General features: G+C 42.2%; 1 protein-coding gene across 3 annotated transcripts in view; it reads right to left on the reverse strand.

Annotated features, from left to right (window-relative positions):
• FLT1 (fms related receptor tyrosine kinase 1) overlaps positions 1 to 13422 on the reverse strand; it is a 109280-nt gene that overhangs the window by 41019 nt on the left and 54839 nt on the right. For all 3 annotated transcript variants that reach the window (XM_082278687.1, XM_082278686.1, XM_082278685.1), the window contains exon 12: positions 7106 to 7214. In XM_082278687.1, coding sequence (XP_082134813.1) covers positions 7106 to 7214 — 109 coding nt within the window. The remainder of the gene's footprint in view (positions 1 to 7105; positions 7215 to 13422) is intronic.

Below are 13422 nucleotides of genomic sequence, written 5' to 3' on the forward strand. Positions count from 1 at the left end.
GTCGTTGTCTTCCTGCTCAAGTGTGTAATCTTCCATTTCATACACTAGGCTCCAGTTATTCTTATAATTTGTCTTGGAGCTATGATACACTTGGCCTCAGACATCAGTTGGTGTAAACTGAAGTTGCTCTTGGAAGCAATAAGTATGTATAAATGTTGTGCCAAGACAGACTGGGACAAGGTACCAAAAGCAGAATTATTTAAAGACAGCGCAGTGGGACTATGAAAAAGGAGTTCTGATCACAGCTCCAGCTTGTGAACTGCATAAGAGAAAAGGAATCTCAAGAGGGCAGTATAAAAATACTGCATTTCATCATGTTTGGTCATACTGTTTTCATGCTATTCAGAAGGAATTCAGATAAAGTATGTCTGTTTCTTAAAAATGCTTCAAATCCTGAGAAATTACAGCATCTGTGATCACATGCCTGAGATTTCCCTTGGAACAGAGGTGTTTACCCTCCCCGCCTTTAAAGCTTGTCAGCCACCCAAGAGGCAAGCAGAAGCAGTACCCTCTGCCCTGGATGGCCAGCTGTGTGTGGGCAGCATTCGGATGAAGATACTTTGTTTAGGTGGCTCAGCATTAAACACAAGTGAAAGGTATTTTCACCTGGCAGAAATCAAGGATCATTGCACTAACAACTTACTAAGTGTAGATATGGCTTAAGTTTTCACTTCACAGCAGATGGTTCAGGCAGGAATAATTTAGCCAGCAATGTAGAAAGTCCTACTTGAAAAGGTCCTGTTTGCAGTTTATTGTAATGTTACTTGCAACTTCCTCCGCCTGTGCAGTGGTACAGAGCTGTGGTGGTGTCAGCTGCCTCCCAGCTGCCTCCACCTGGGGCTCATCCCTCCAGCGAGGCCCTTACACCACTGACCTCAGTGAAAGTAGAAGTAAGTTCCTGAGAGAAAGCACTTCCAAGTTTTACTCCTAGAATGCAACCTCTCTTGGTTTATTTGTAGCCAATATTCTGATAAAGTCATTTCCTTCTCGGTCAAGTGACATCGACTGTGGCTATTTTCAATTGTTCTTTCACTACTAATTGCTACGGCACTTGGCTGTAAACTTGACTTGAAATCCTAAGAATGGCTTCTTCTTTCGTAAGGGAGAATTATACCTTCTTTTCTTGTTTCTTAGATCATGAACAGCTTAATGCCGACTTCCATTCAGTTCATTCTTACCAGTGTTGCTTCGGGTTTGATGTCACTTCAGCAGGAATGTGTAAAAAGTAGCTCTCAAGTGAATAATATCCCACATATTCATTAACCTCTCTCATTGATTGACTGATCCATCAGAAAGCTTCTCCCTAAGTCCCCATATTGCAAACTGGGCTGCCTTGCCTCCCAGGGGAACCATGAGTACAACCTGCTCACTGATCCCTGCCTATTGGAAGCTGGGCATCAGTTGTTCCCCTTAATGTCCTCTTTTCCACATTTAGCCCTGAGTGCTAAACAGAGGGTAAATGAGCTCCTGCTAGTCCTGAACTGAAATTTCTCCTGACAGTAGATGCCTTCCAGGGAGAGGCCTGATTTCTGTTGGTTGAACTCATCGTGCCCCTGCAGTGGGAGCAAAGTGTGTGCCTGTCATCAGCTGTAGTTCAGGTGTGCAGTCCAAGGATCAACCTAATGGAGGCCGTGACACTAAAATACTAGACTGGGTATTAAAGCCTGTTGGGTTGACTTGTTCCACTTAACATTCCACTGGGATACCATTTTTCTCTCTCTGTCAAACAAAGCTATAAAAAAAATTCAAATTTCATGAACTCATTTATGAGTGACCACCATCAGGATCCTGTTTCATATGTAAGAGTGTGTGGTGCCAGATTCTGATCACAATTAAGAACATGTTGACTGGAAGTGCTATTGAGATGAAACATCTTCATACATAGAATACCTTATATTTAGCCTCAGCTGCCAAAATCTAAACATCTACTTGAATATAGATGTTCTGTGTTCCGTATGTGGGCAAAAGTTTATAGCCCATGGGGTGACACAGCCTTCTCCAGAGGGCAGTGCAAACCATCCCTTTCAGATGGGTCAAATTCTGGAGATCCTGGTCCCTCATGCGTAATTATAAAGAGATCCTACATGATCAGCTTAGGCTGAGATACTTAACTTTAAGATTTAAGTTAGAAGAAGTGAATCCTACACTTGATTTTGTTAAAAAGCATTTAATTCAGATACACTTAGAACCAATCAAATGGCCAACATTTTGAATATGGGTAAGTACTTGGAAGAAAGGAATTGCTGCATCTTACTCACAGTACATTTCAAATTCTTCTGATGTGTGTTGGGAAAGCCAGGTTAGAAATAGTGGTAATTTTTGCTTTTGAAGATGCCAGTACTCAGTAAAAGCTAAGAAGAGCCAAGCAAAACTCTCAAGATGAAACCAAAGATCCCTGGGGACTGAGGCAAATGAACTATTTTTAGCCTAAAGGGATAGCATGCCAACAGAATCATACAGTTACAACTACTTTCATGTTGTCAAATCTGGAGCTCTTCCTCAATGTGCCTTCTGTGAAGACTATTTTCTGAATAAATCTAGGGACAAAAGAAAAATGCACAGGATTCCAAAAGAATCATTTGTTTAAAGGCTACGAGCCTCCTAATATATGACACCTCTCACCAATTGTTACAGGCTCAGGCTAGCTAAATAACATGGCTGGGAATAATGTAAAAGGGTTTTATTTACTTTAGTGATTTGAAGCTTCCTGTGGAAATAGCTCCCAGGTTTCCTGATGGAAGATTTTGTTTATCTTTGCCAAGCACCATCAGGAATCTCAAAATAAAATGCGCTTAGTGACATTGGGAAACCAGGGAGATAAGGCAGAGCTGTTCCTGTTTCACCCTCTGTAATTGCAAACACACCCATAGGCCTGCTGTGTGCCAGCAAAACAGCCCAAAATGTAGGGAAAGGGGCAGGCTGGAGGAAAGGGGGCTAATAGAATTAAATTTGGCATAAAGGTGTTGTTACAGAGACTGTTTCCATACAGTGAGCAGGAGAGCTTTCAGAAATCACCTTTCTACACTGCTTTTATATAAGCTTCACAGCTACTTTCGAGTCTTGAACGAGAATTTGCTTTCAGAGCTAAGTCAGTGACAATACACCAAAAATGTTCTTCCTCTAACAGAAGCCATAGGAAAGCTACTCCAATGCCCATGGTCTTCATGTCATACACCCTCAGGCACAGTGTATAAAATGATGTATATCACTCTCAAACTTCCTAGGAAAAGATAGGCAGGTTTCAATTTAAGCTCAGAAATAGATTTACAGTAACTAAAGAAAGTGCTTGTTCTTCCTAGGTTCTCTCTCCTGGCACTAATCTCCTTATGTTTACCTTTCCCTGAAGGAGTGGAACTTGTCAGCTCCAAACTAGGGCTCCTGGGACACATTCTGCCTTCCACCACCTTCCTAATGGTTTCTGCCTACAAAAAAGAGACCCCTCACAGCACTGCAGCCACGCCACCGGAGTACGTGCATTTTCTCACCCTCAGGACAAGGGCTGAGGGAGGTTGCCTTCAAGGAAAGGGATCTTCCTGTTAAGAACAGGCTTTGTCTCCATCTGCTCTTTGGAATAATTTCTGGCTTGTCACTTTTACAGAGGGCAGCAGCTCCTTTTCCTAAAAGGAATCATCCCCTCCTGCTTAGACACTTCTCTTACTTGTAGACACTTTTGTGTGGCTCAGACTGACTTCAAATGGCGCCAGCAGACTCAACAACATAAGATAAACTAGCCCTAAGCTGTCACACAAAACCTGAAGTATTGGTTTTGGACTCATCAGAAGGAAATACTTTGCAGTGTCCTGTTCACATCCATCAGCATTTAAGGCTCTCAGGTTTTTACTCCCTCAGTGCATTTTCCAGCACATTCTGGACGTGTTTGTTTCTTGATGTGAAACACAGGCTGTACCCAGCCACAGCAGTTTGGTCTCAGCCCAATGGAGGAGAATTATGGTGAGCCTAACTGGATTTTTGTAGGGACCAAACTGCAGTATCATTTACACTGCCTTTGATCAATGCAAGTGAGTGTCAGAGGATGATCAGGACTTTCCATGTCACACAACTGAAGTGCTCAGCTCCAAGAGCTCAAAGTACAGATGCATTTCAACTTCACCACCCTATAAAGAATGCTTGCCACCAGTCAAGAAGTTAAGAAATTCCAAGCCATAACGAATCTGGCACTCCTCTTTCCGAACACCAGTCAATATAAGATTCTTCAAAGGAAAGTCACAATATTCTGCATGTTCTTATGCAAGCTTTAGTATCAAGGAGAAGGATTTCCTTCCATCCTTGGTTAAGATCTGAGAATGTTAGATCTAAGCAGGAAAACTAACTCCTTCATGTCACTGCACTAAACTACTCAAAATCACCATCAAAACTTTGAAAGGGAGATTTGGAGACAGTGAATGGGGTCCATCAAAGTACAGCTTCATTTGGTTTCAGGATCTTCCATGACATATTTTGAAAACTGAGGAGTAAGAGTTAGAGAAGGCCAAATTCAGCATCTTGCACATTGAAAGAGCAGCATTCTCAGTGAATGACTCTCAGTGACTTCTCCAAGTTTCATGTGAAGTACCCACACAAAGATGAGACTATCATTGGCATGTTAATGTATGCAAACCTATGTGCTGTTCAGCTTTATGTCCAAACAGACACAATGTGAGGATAGGGATGAAAGCAAAACTGAGAGTGGGGACAGGAGTCATCTTCAAGGTGGCAAATGTTCTTGTCACTTCCATTAATAGAACATGGAGACATTCTGCTTGTTTCTGTACTTTAACAACCAACCTGCCTATGTGTCACTTATCTGCTTATACTTCTCATGCTCCTTACCAATTTTCTATATTTATAGATAACTGGCACTTTCTAAATGTGAAAGTGAGCTATGACATGGAGCTTTAACAGCTGTAGACACCCACAAACGAAGCCTGCCAGGTGAAACTGTACCAGCAGCACAACAGTGGATACCGAAAAAAGAGATGACGAGTGCTTGCAGTGGGTGATGCTCTGTTTAGGGGCACTAAGGTGCCCATCTGCTGGCATGACAGGGACTTATGCTGCCTTCTGGTAGCTAAGGCCGGAGATGTTACTGAGAAGGTGCCACAACTTGTCAGGAGCACTGACTATTATTCTTTGCTGCTCTTTTGTGTGAGCAAGAGTGATACCTCAAGCTGGAATCTGGGCAGATTCAAGGAAGACTACAAAATCCTGGAGGTGCCAGAGAAAAGTATAGGTGTCCAAACTATCTTTTCTTCTATTTTACCAGTTAGAGGAAAGGGTGCTCTCCTGGAAGCACAAAACCAGATCATCTGGGTCAACAGATCTACTCAGATGGACAGCAGCTCTGTGGAAAGGAACCTGTGGTGGACAACAAGCTCAGGATGAACAGTGTGTTGCTGTGGCAAAAAAAGCCAACAGGCTGCTGGGTTGCACCAGCAAGGTCATCACCAGCAGAGACAAAGAAGTCGTGACACTCTACTCAGAACTTGTCAGGCCACACCCAGAATACTGTCTTCAGTTTTGGTCCCCTCTATACAAAACAGACATGGAAAATCTGGAAAGGGTCTGGAAAGGTGCCACAAAGATGATCAAAGGACTGGAAAGTCTGCTGTATGAGGAGAGGCTGAGAGAACTGGGTTTGTGTAGCCTTGAGAAAAGGCTTAGGGGAGACTTTATCAACATGTTCCAGTATTTAGAGGGTGCCTACAAAGAAGCTGGGGACTCCTAATTTACAAGGAGATGCATGGAAAATACCAGCTGTAATGGGTACAAGTTACTCCTGGGGAGATTCTGATTGGACACAAAAGGAATATTTTTCACAATGTGGACAATCAGCCACTGGAATAATGTCCCCAGGGAAGTGGTGGATTCCCCAGTATTGGACTCTCTTAAGATCCATCCGGACAAGGTGCTGTGCTTTTGCCTAGACAGGTTGGACCAAATGATCCTCGAGATCCCTTCCAACTTGGTATTCTATGATTCAGCTAGTCAGAATATTTAAAAAATACAAAGTTTGGGAGGGGGAACACTTTGTGAAGTAGCTTTCCTTTTTTTTTTTTTTTTTTTTCACTAAATCTAGTGAGTGTCTCTTCTCTTTTGATATCTCTCAGAATAGAAATAGAATGAGTTTCACTAAAATCACTCATCAGAATTATAAACAAGAGAATGACAAGATAAAAATCCCAGAGATTATGAATTGGGGATTAAAGCATCTAAATATTTTAGCCTTTTTGCTTTTTCTCATATTTTCAAATGAATTACATTTCTTTAATGATCTACCCTGAAAATTGCCAACAGTCTAAGTTTATAAAACTATTGCTCTATAAACAAAACAAAACTTTTGACAGAAAACAAATCCTTTGTAGTTGCATGCGCAGACTTTACGTTGCTGAACAATGCAGTAGTTGTTCCCAAAAACACATTGTGGGTTTTTTCAGAAATTCCTGAAGTAAAACATTAAATCATTTGTTTGTGAAAACTCTAAACACATCTTGTAATGCAAAAATAATAGAAAGCATACTCAGGCACACAGATAACACGATAGGAATTCTCAGTGCCCTGGTCCAAATGACATTCAAGGCTGTCTTTCTCAGAAGAGGAAACAAAACTCTGTAATCTGTACCCTGACTCTTTTACATCTGTAAGTTGCCATTGTCCCTGAGATCTGTGAGGGGTACCCCAGACATCTCTAGCATCATGCAGGCTGCAGACACTGGCACTGTTCTAGATGCTGTGTTGTGACACATCCAGGTGGGCAACAGAGTAAGGCTGTAGACATCATAAATGTCACACATGAAACTGGCTTACTGGTGGATGAAAATACACTAAAATTTCATATATGAAATGACTGCAGAGATTAACCAAAATGGGGAATTACTCATTGTTGTATTTGTGAGTAATTTGTGTCATGCTTGATATTTGATGGAGGAATGCATCATTCACCAATTTGGTAATCTTAGAAATTCAGAACAGCTGCTGTGAAACCTACCAGCATCACCCAAAAGCTTGGTATGAGCTTATGAGTGCATACATTACAGCAATTCTGAAACCATGGTTATACTCCCAGGATCAGGAAACATGTTTGAATCTATAGAGGATTAGATCTTACCTGTTACAATAAAACTGACATTTCTTTCAGATTTTCCCACTTTATTGGATGCCACACAGCTGTAGATTCCTGAGGATTTGGCTTCAGCTACAACCAGAGTGCTAGCAGTCTGCAAAAAAAAAGAAGAGGTTTAGTTCTCCCTGGCTCAAGAGTTCAGTTAAAGCTTGCCTTCTCTTTTTCCTAAGTCTCACCACTGGCAGACCCAAGATCCACTCTTTCCATTCATTCAGTGATGGGCACCTCTGGGGCTATTTAAAGGAGATGTCATCATATACAGTTTTGGAAATGGGAGAAGAATAACAGGAAACAAGCTCCTTGGGTGACCCTTATATCATCAAAGCCATCATGACCAAAAATCTCTGAATGTGTCTTTCAGTTTGGTTTATCTCTCGCTGGTGATGTAATGGTAATCTACAAGACATGAAGCATGACACAATGTGTTTCACACGAGGAGATAAGCAGCCTGTAGGAGAGCCAGACTGCAAAGGCAGTAGGTGAGGCATGCCTCAGGCATTTGGATAATGCTGGGGGAAAAAAGTCACTCCGTTTGGCACTAAACTCATTTGCTTTCTCTTTCATTTTCCCACATATGTGTCAGGTGAGACAGAACAGCAGCAAAAGAGATGTTTACCCATTCTCTTTTGTACTATTTTCTGTTCTTGGACTTAATATTTCTATAATTAAATAATAATGTGTCAGTTTTATTTATGTTATATTCTATCACCATCTTAAGAGGTCCAGCACACTAGTTATTCTCTCGGAGTTATATGACTTGAAAGATAAGACCTTGAAAAGCCAGGGACCAAAAACACCTAATGTGCCCTTAAGAAACATAAAAACCATTGTAATAATAGGAGTTATACCTTTAGGGTGATGGAAAGCCATGGTCTAATGGCTCCGACACTAAGCAAAAGAGTTAAGTTATGCAGAAACAACTGACATGTCATTCTGTTACAGAGCTGAGACATGAGGCATGAACATGGACTTCATCAGTGTAATGTGCTCCCAGTTACAACTTGGTAGCCTCATTTTCTGTCTTTCTGTTGCCATTTTACTTCTTCTGTAAAACATGGTTTGGCTAGAGTTACAGGCAAAGCTGGGATGGTAAAGGAAATTGTGGGCCTTCAGAATCCCACTGTTTGGAATTGTTTGACTCTTCTAAAAACTTAAAAATAAGTTGTGTGCAATTAATACATTCTTTTAAGTCTGCCTGATTGCAGGAGTTCAGAGATAAGCACAAGAGAGTGAGGCAATAATAAATAAGGACCAGTTATCTACATTTCAACATAAACACTGACTGGACATTTGCCCTGCTTTTGTCTCCTGCTGGGAGAATTCATAGCTATCCCCAAACTCCTGTTGAGCCCCTAAATAACACAGATCTTCTGGTTTCCAAAAATCATTCTTTAGTAGAAAGAGTCTATTACTTTTCCTACTACTTGAGCAAACACAGTTGAGGCAAATAATTTGATTTTGGCTTATTTGTTTTAGAAGACTGCACTATGGTAAAATCACTACAAGTCATGCTAAAAGCACCTCTACCCTGTTAAACTGTGTCTGTGGCCAACTACCTGTCTGCTAACACACTACATAACATTTCTAGCTATAATTTTTCTAAACTACCTTTTTGGGTCTTCTGTGAGATGGAAGAGGATCAGTAATACCAGATAGATAATTACAGCCCTTAGAAAAAATCATTCTGTTTTGCTAAATTCAGTAGGCTGATCTCTACAAATTTCTAATTATAAAGGGTGGGCCCAGTCCTGTCCATATTTTGCCATTCTCTTTGAATTTCTTCCAGGTTCTAAACATAATTTTTTAAAGTGTGGACACAGAACCCAGCACCAGGATTCCTGCATCTGTTTTATCAACACTAACTCAGACCAGAACTAAGTCCCACAATGTCTGCCACAGAAGGCTAATGTGGGTGGTTAAAAACTGCTTCTGCCATCCCAGACTTTCCACCAAAAAATAGCTTTTTTTCTGCTAGCTGGTATTACCTCACAGCAACTTTGCCCAGGAAGCAACTGTGACCTAACATGCACAGTGAAGGAGAATGAAGCTCTTGCTCTCTGACTCCAGGACGCCTGTCTTTAATCTACTATACACAGAGGCAGAGCATTTCTGAGCCTGAAAAACACATGCTGACTATCCCTCCCACAACTACTCCAAAGGTTTGAGAAGTTTTTGGAAGTATCAGAATATGTTTTGTCCTTATACCATAAGGTATTATTTTTTAATGGAAAATTGTGCATACTATTTTGAGTTTTACTGCTTCAGCCCATTGTGATGTGATTATCACTTTTATCACATTGAGGACAGCACATAGAGTTATGCTAAAGCAGTATGACTGCACTGACTTACAGACTATGCCTTTTCTTATTATTATGCAGTGTTTTGGTTTTGACCAACTTACACGGTCCCAAATACCTCTTTAGCATGGGCCAAGGATCACTTCCAACAGGCAATTCCCATGCAAGCAGTGTCTCTTTGGAAGGCAGGGGAAATGCTATGAGCACAGGAGGCCTTAGTGCCAGAGAGCACACACTGATATGTTTACTTGACTAAGGCAGAGCAAGCCACAGTGTCTAGGAGGAAGCAAGACTGACTTTGCAACAGAACAGAATATTTCAGAGACAACATGTCTCTGTGTAAATCTTTTAGCTTATAAATTAGTCACAAGGATAAGATAACATCTCTTTAAATAGTTTGTGAGCCCTCCAGTGGTGCTGTCTGTGTTTTGCATTGTGGATGCCAGCCAAAACCCACCCGAGAAACAGTGTGTACAAAACTAGGCATGGCATGTTGTTGTTTATGGAGAAACTATGGCTGTTTGAGATCAGTTCGTGCAGCACGGTTCCTCTATACAGCTGCTGCTGCAAAAGAAGCGAAAGTTTTTGCAATCTTGTATTGTCTAGCATCACAACAGGGAGTTTCAGGCTCTGGATTTGCAACTACGTTATATACAGAAAGTCTGAACTGAGTTGGCATGATCAGACAGAACAGGCAAATCCCTCCTGGCATGCTTAATATCTTGAGCATCATCTGTCCACAAACCCCATTTACCACCAAAGTTTTGGCCCTTTAGTCCTTTTTTTCTACTCCCACCATCTCAGCTGAAGCACTATGTTACAGGCTCATCTCAAACCAGGGGCTAGGGAAATAAGTCCCATACTGCTGCTGCTTTGCCAGGCAAATAAAAGAGACATAAAGCAGAAATCCTAAGAGATGGAAGAAGAATTTACAGATTTGTTTGTGGTGGAAACTGATGACAAAAAGACTGGGGAGGCAAAGAGAGTACAAAGCAGCTGACACAATCATTGCGCTTGGAGCCAGGGTGTGCTGGTCTTTCCCCTGGAGGGTCTGCTTGAATTTCTGTTTTCTCAAAGTAGCTGAGATAGAGGATTCCCAGTGCTCCAGCTGATGGCAGAGAAGGAAAAGGAGTCTTCAGAAAATGTTTGGCAACCTGGCTCTTATGTGACTCCCAGAAGGCCTCTGTAGACACTGACATAAACTTGCTCTGCTCAGAGATTGCTGACCTGACTTCTTGAAACAGCCCAAGCATTTAAAAAGCAAAACAAAACACTGCCCTTTCAACATGGAGCAGGTTAGTGCAAGTCTGTCAGTTATTGCTGATTCCCTTCTAGTTATGCTTTTAAGAAGAACTACTTGTTGAAAGAAAAAAAGGAAATAAATGAAAATATGCTCTCTTTACACACTTGGATTTATCTTTGTCTAAAGGAATATCATTTAGGAAGACCCATATCTGAATATTGGTACCGCACTGTTGGATTGGTCTGTTTGTGCCACAGATATTCAATCTGTGTGCCTCACATGTTGGCAAGGAGCATCAGAGCAAAACGTCTGGTCAACACGTTTCATCTTCAGGACCACCATAGAAGAAACACCAGAATATCCACAACAGGAGGACATGAGTACGTGCAGGAGAGCACCCACTTTCCCCCTGAGGTTAGACAGAAAAATCTCTGCAAGCTGCTGCCATATAGCAAGCAGAGCTGCGTTTTCCCTCTGCACCCCGTGCTGTCCTGCTGGAACAGTCCATGGGACACAGCTGGCTGGCAAAGAATCACAGCACAGACCACTATCGAAGGGTATTCCTGCCCTCCTCCCCAGGGCAAGGCAGTGCTCCATTCACACCTCCCTCCTGCTCCAAGGGAGGGGATCAACGTCTGGAGTGGAGGGAGGTGCAGCTCAGCAGCAGCAAGCCCCAAGTTCTGCTGGTTTTAATCTCACCAAGGGCTTGGCTCTGCTGGTGCCTGCCAACGATTCACTTCGGAGTGTTGACAGCAGTTCTAGTAGCACTCGGGAAGGCTCCAGGAGAAGTTACAACGTGCTGAACAGAGGCAAGTGACACTCCCAGTGCTATCTTTAGCCTGGGCTCTGAGGAAGATCATACTGTCTGTATATTCATCTGCCTGCCAGCCTGTCCATCTGTCTGCTAGTATCCTCTCCTCCCCCACATGCTCGGTAATTTTTGAATCCATTGTCCAAAACTTATTGACAAGTCAAAGCTCGTAAGATCTCATGCATTTCATGAAAACCAGCTGTTGAGTAGAGGAGAAAGATCAAAACGTTGCTGCAGTGAGCTGAACAGCTTTCTCTTCCTCTTTGGGTTCCAGATGGCCAATCTGCACAGATGTACTGGCCAGACAGCTGGCATGTGTCAGGACTGAGAACAGACACAGCACATGACTTCTTCACCTCACCCGTAATGTGGGAACTTGGAAGACAGGTAGATGTTTAGGGCTTGGCACAGAAGATGCAGGAGAGATGGAACCATTCTATTTTGCACGATTACACTTATCAGTCATGTCCAGGAAGGATTGACTCCTCTGACTATCTAGCACTCCGCTTTGGAGGGTTACAATTTTTAATACTACCACCATCTTTTCCAGCCAAGCCAGAGATGCACAAGGGTGAGTCTAAATTTTGTCTTACAGAATCATGTTGCAGGGCCATTACTTTCCATTTTCCATGAAGTCAAGTGACTTTGTCATTCACAAGTGCCACTAAAGACTTGTGTCAGTTAGGTATTCATGCAGTGGAAAACAAAGCCATCCATCCATCCATCCACATATATATATTTACACACACACACACACACACACACACATACATATATGCATGATAAACCCCAATTTCATGCATTACTATCCTTTATACACAATTCCTGGAGGCATACCCTGTGACACAGACCCAGCTTTCATGGTACCCTCTATTGGTCAGTGGGGCTCCAACATTTGTTAGCAGCAGAGGCATGAGGCCGTCATGGACATTCTGTTCCATTTCAGGTTCTCAAAAATGTGGTTTTATAGGTTAGGTCCCAAAAACAAGAGGATTTTCTCCCACTCCCTCCAACTTTTCCCTGTACTCAACTACCCTCTCATCTACTGTCTCCTTTCCTTGGATTTATAATTCTTTCTTCTTGGCCCACGCTTTTGCTTTCCCCCATCAGAACTTGCCTTCTTAGTGGTCTTCTGCACATGCTCCATGCCTGGGATCCTTGTTGACTTCTCCTACAGCGCCTTGTCTCTTACACCCCTGCACAAGGTGTACCAAGTGCTTCCAAAGCTGTTGATAAGCTAGTGTGTGCCTGCATGCTCAGGAGAGAATAGATGCCTGTATGCATGCACTGCTTCTGATGGCATCCACTGGCACAATGAACACACCAGCTCTTTGTACCTTATTATTGCAGGTCATTCACTGATTGACATTCTAATGAACACTGACCATGAAAAGAATAATAATCAGTGTTAGCCCTCAGTTAGACATAGCAGTTAGCTTTAGCTGGGAACACTGAGAAGTGATGGGTATTAGTAGTTGAATGACAGGAGAGTGCCTGTGACCTGTTTACACGATAAACCTAAGAATAGCACAGCTTTGTAGGAAGTCACTGAAATGTCCAACAAAACGAGAATGAAAACTTTGGGTGGGGGAAGCAAATCACTTCAAGATTTGTCTTATGATTAAGTATTATGGCTTGTGTTACGAAGTTCTTCCATTGTACCACTCAAGTTTCTCAATGTCTGCTTAGAGAGGCTTTAGCGGAAATGTTACTAAAACACTGTTGTCACAGTTTCGCTGTCACCAAAGAATAATGTAATGCAGGCTTCCTGCACTACTTTAACTGCACAGGCACAGGGCTTGAGGTTTTTCTAACTTTAAAATATACTTGTGGCTACCTTGATAACTGCAGACAAACAAACAACCTACCACAGCAAAGAGCCAAACTGGAGGCACTTACATGTTGCACATACAGGAAACATGTGGAACTGGCACAATGCCTTTAGGAAGGT

Source organism: Coloeus monedula (genome assembly GCF_965178545.1).
Source record: "Coloeus monedula genome assembly, chromosome: 3".
NCBI classification, from domain to species: domain Eukaryota; kingdom Metazoa; phylum Chordata; class Aves; order Passeriformes; family Corvidae; genus Coloeus; species Coloeus monedula.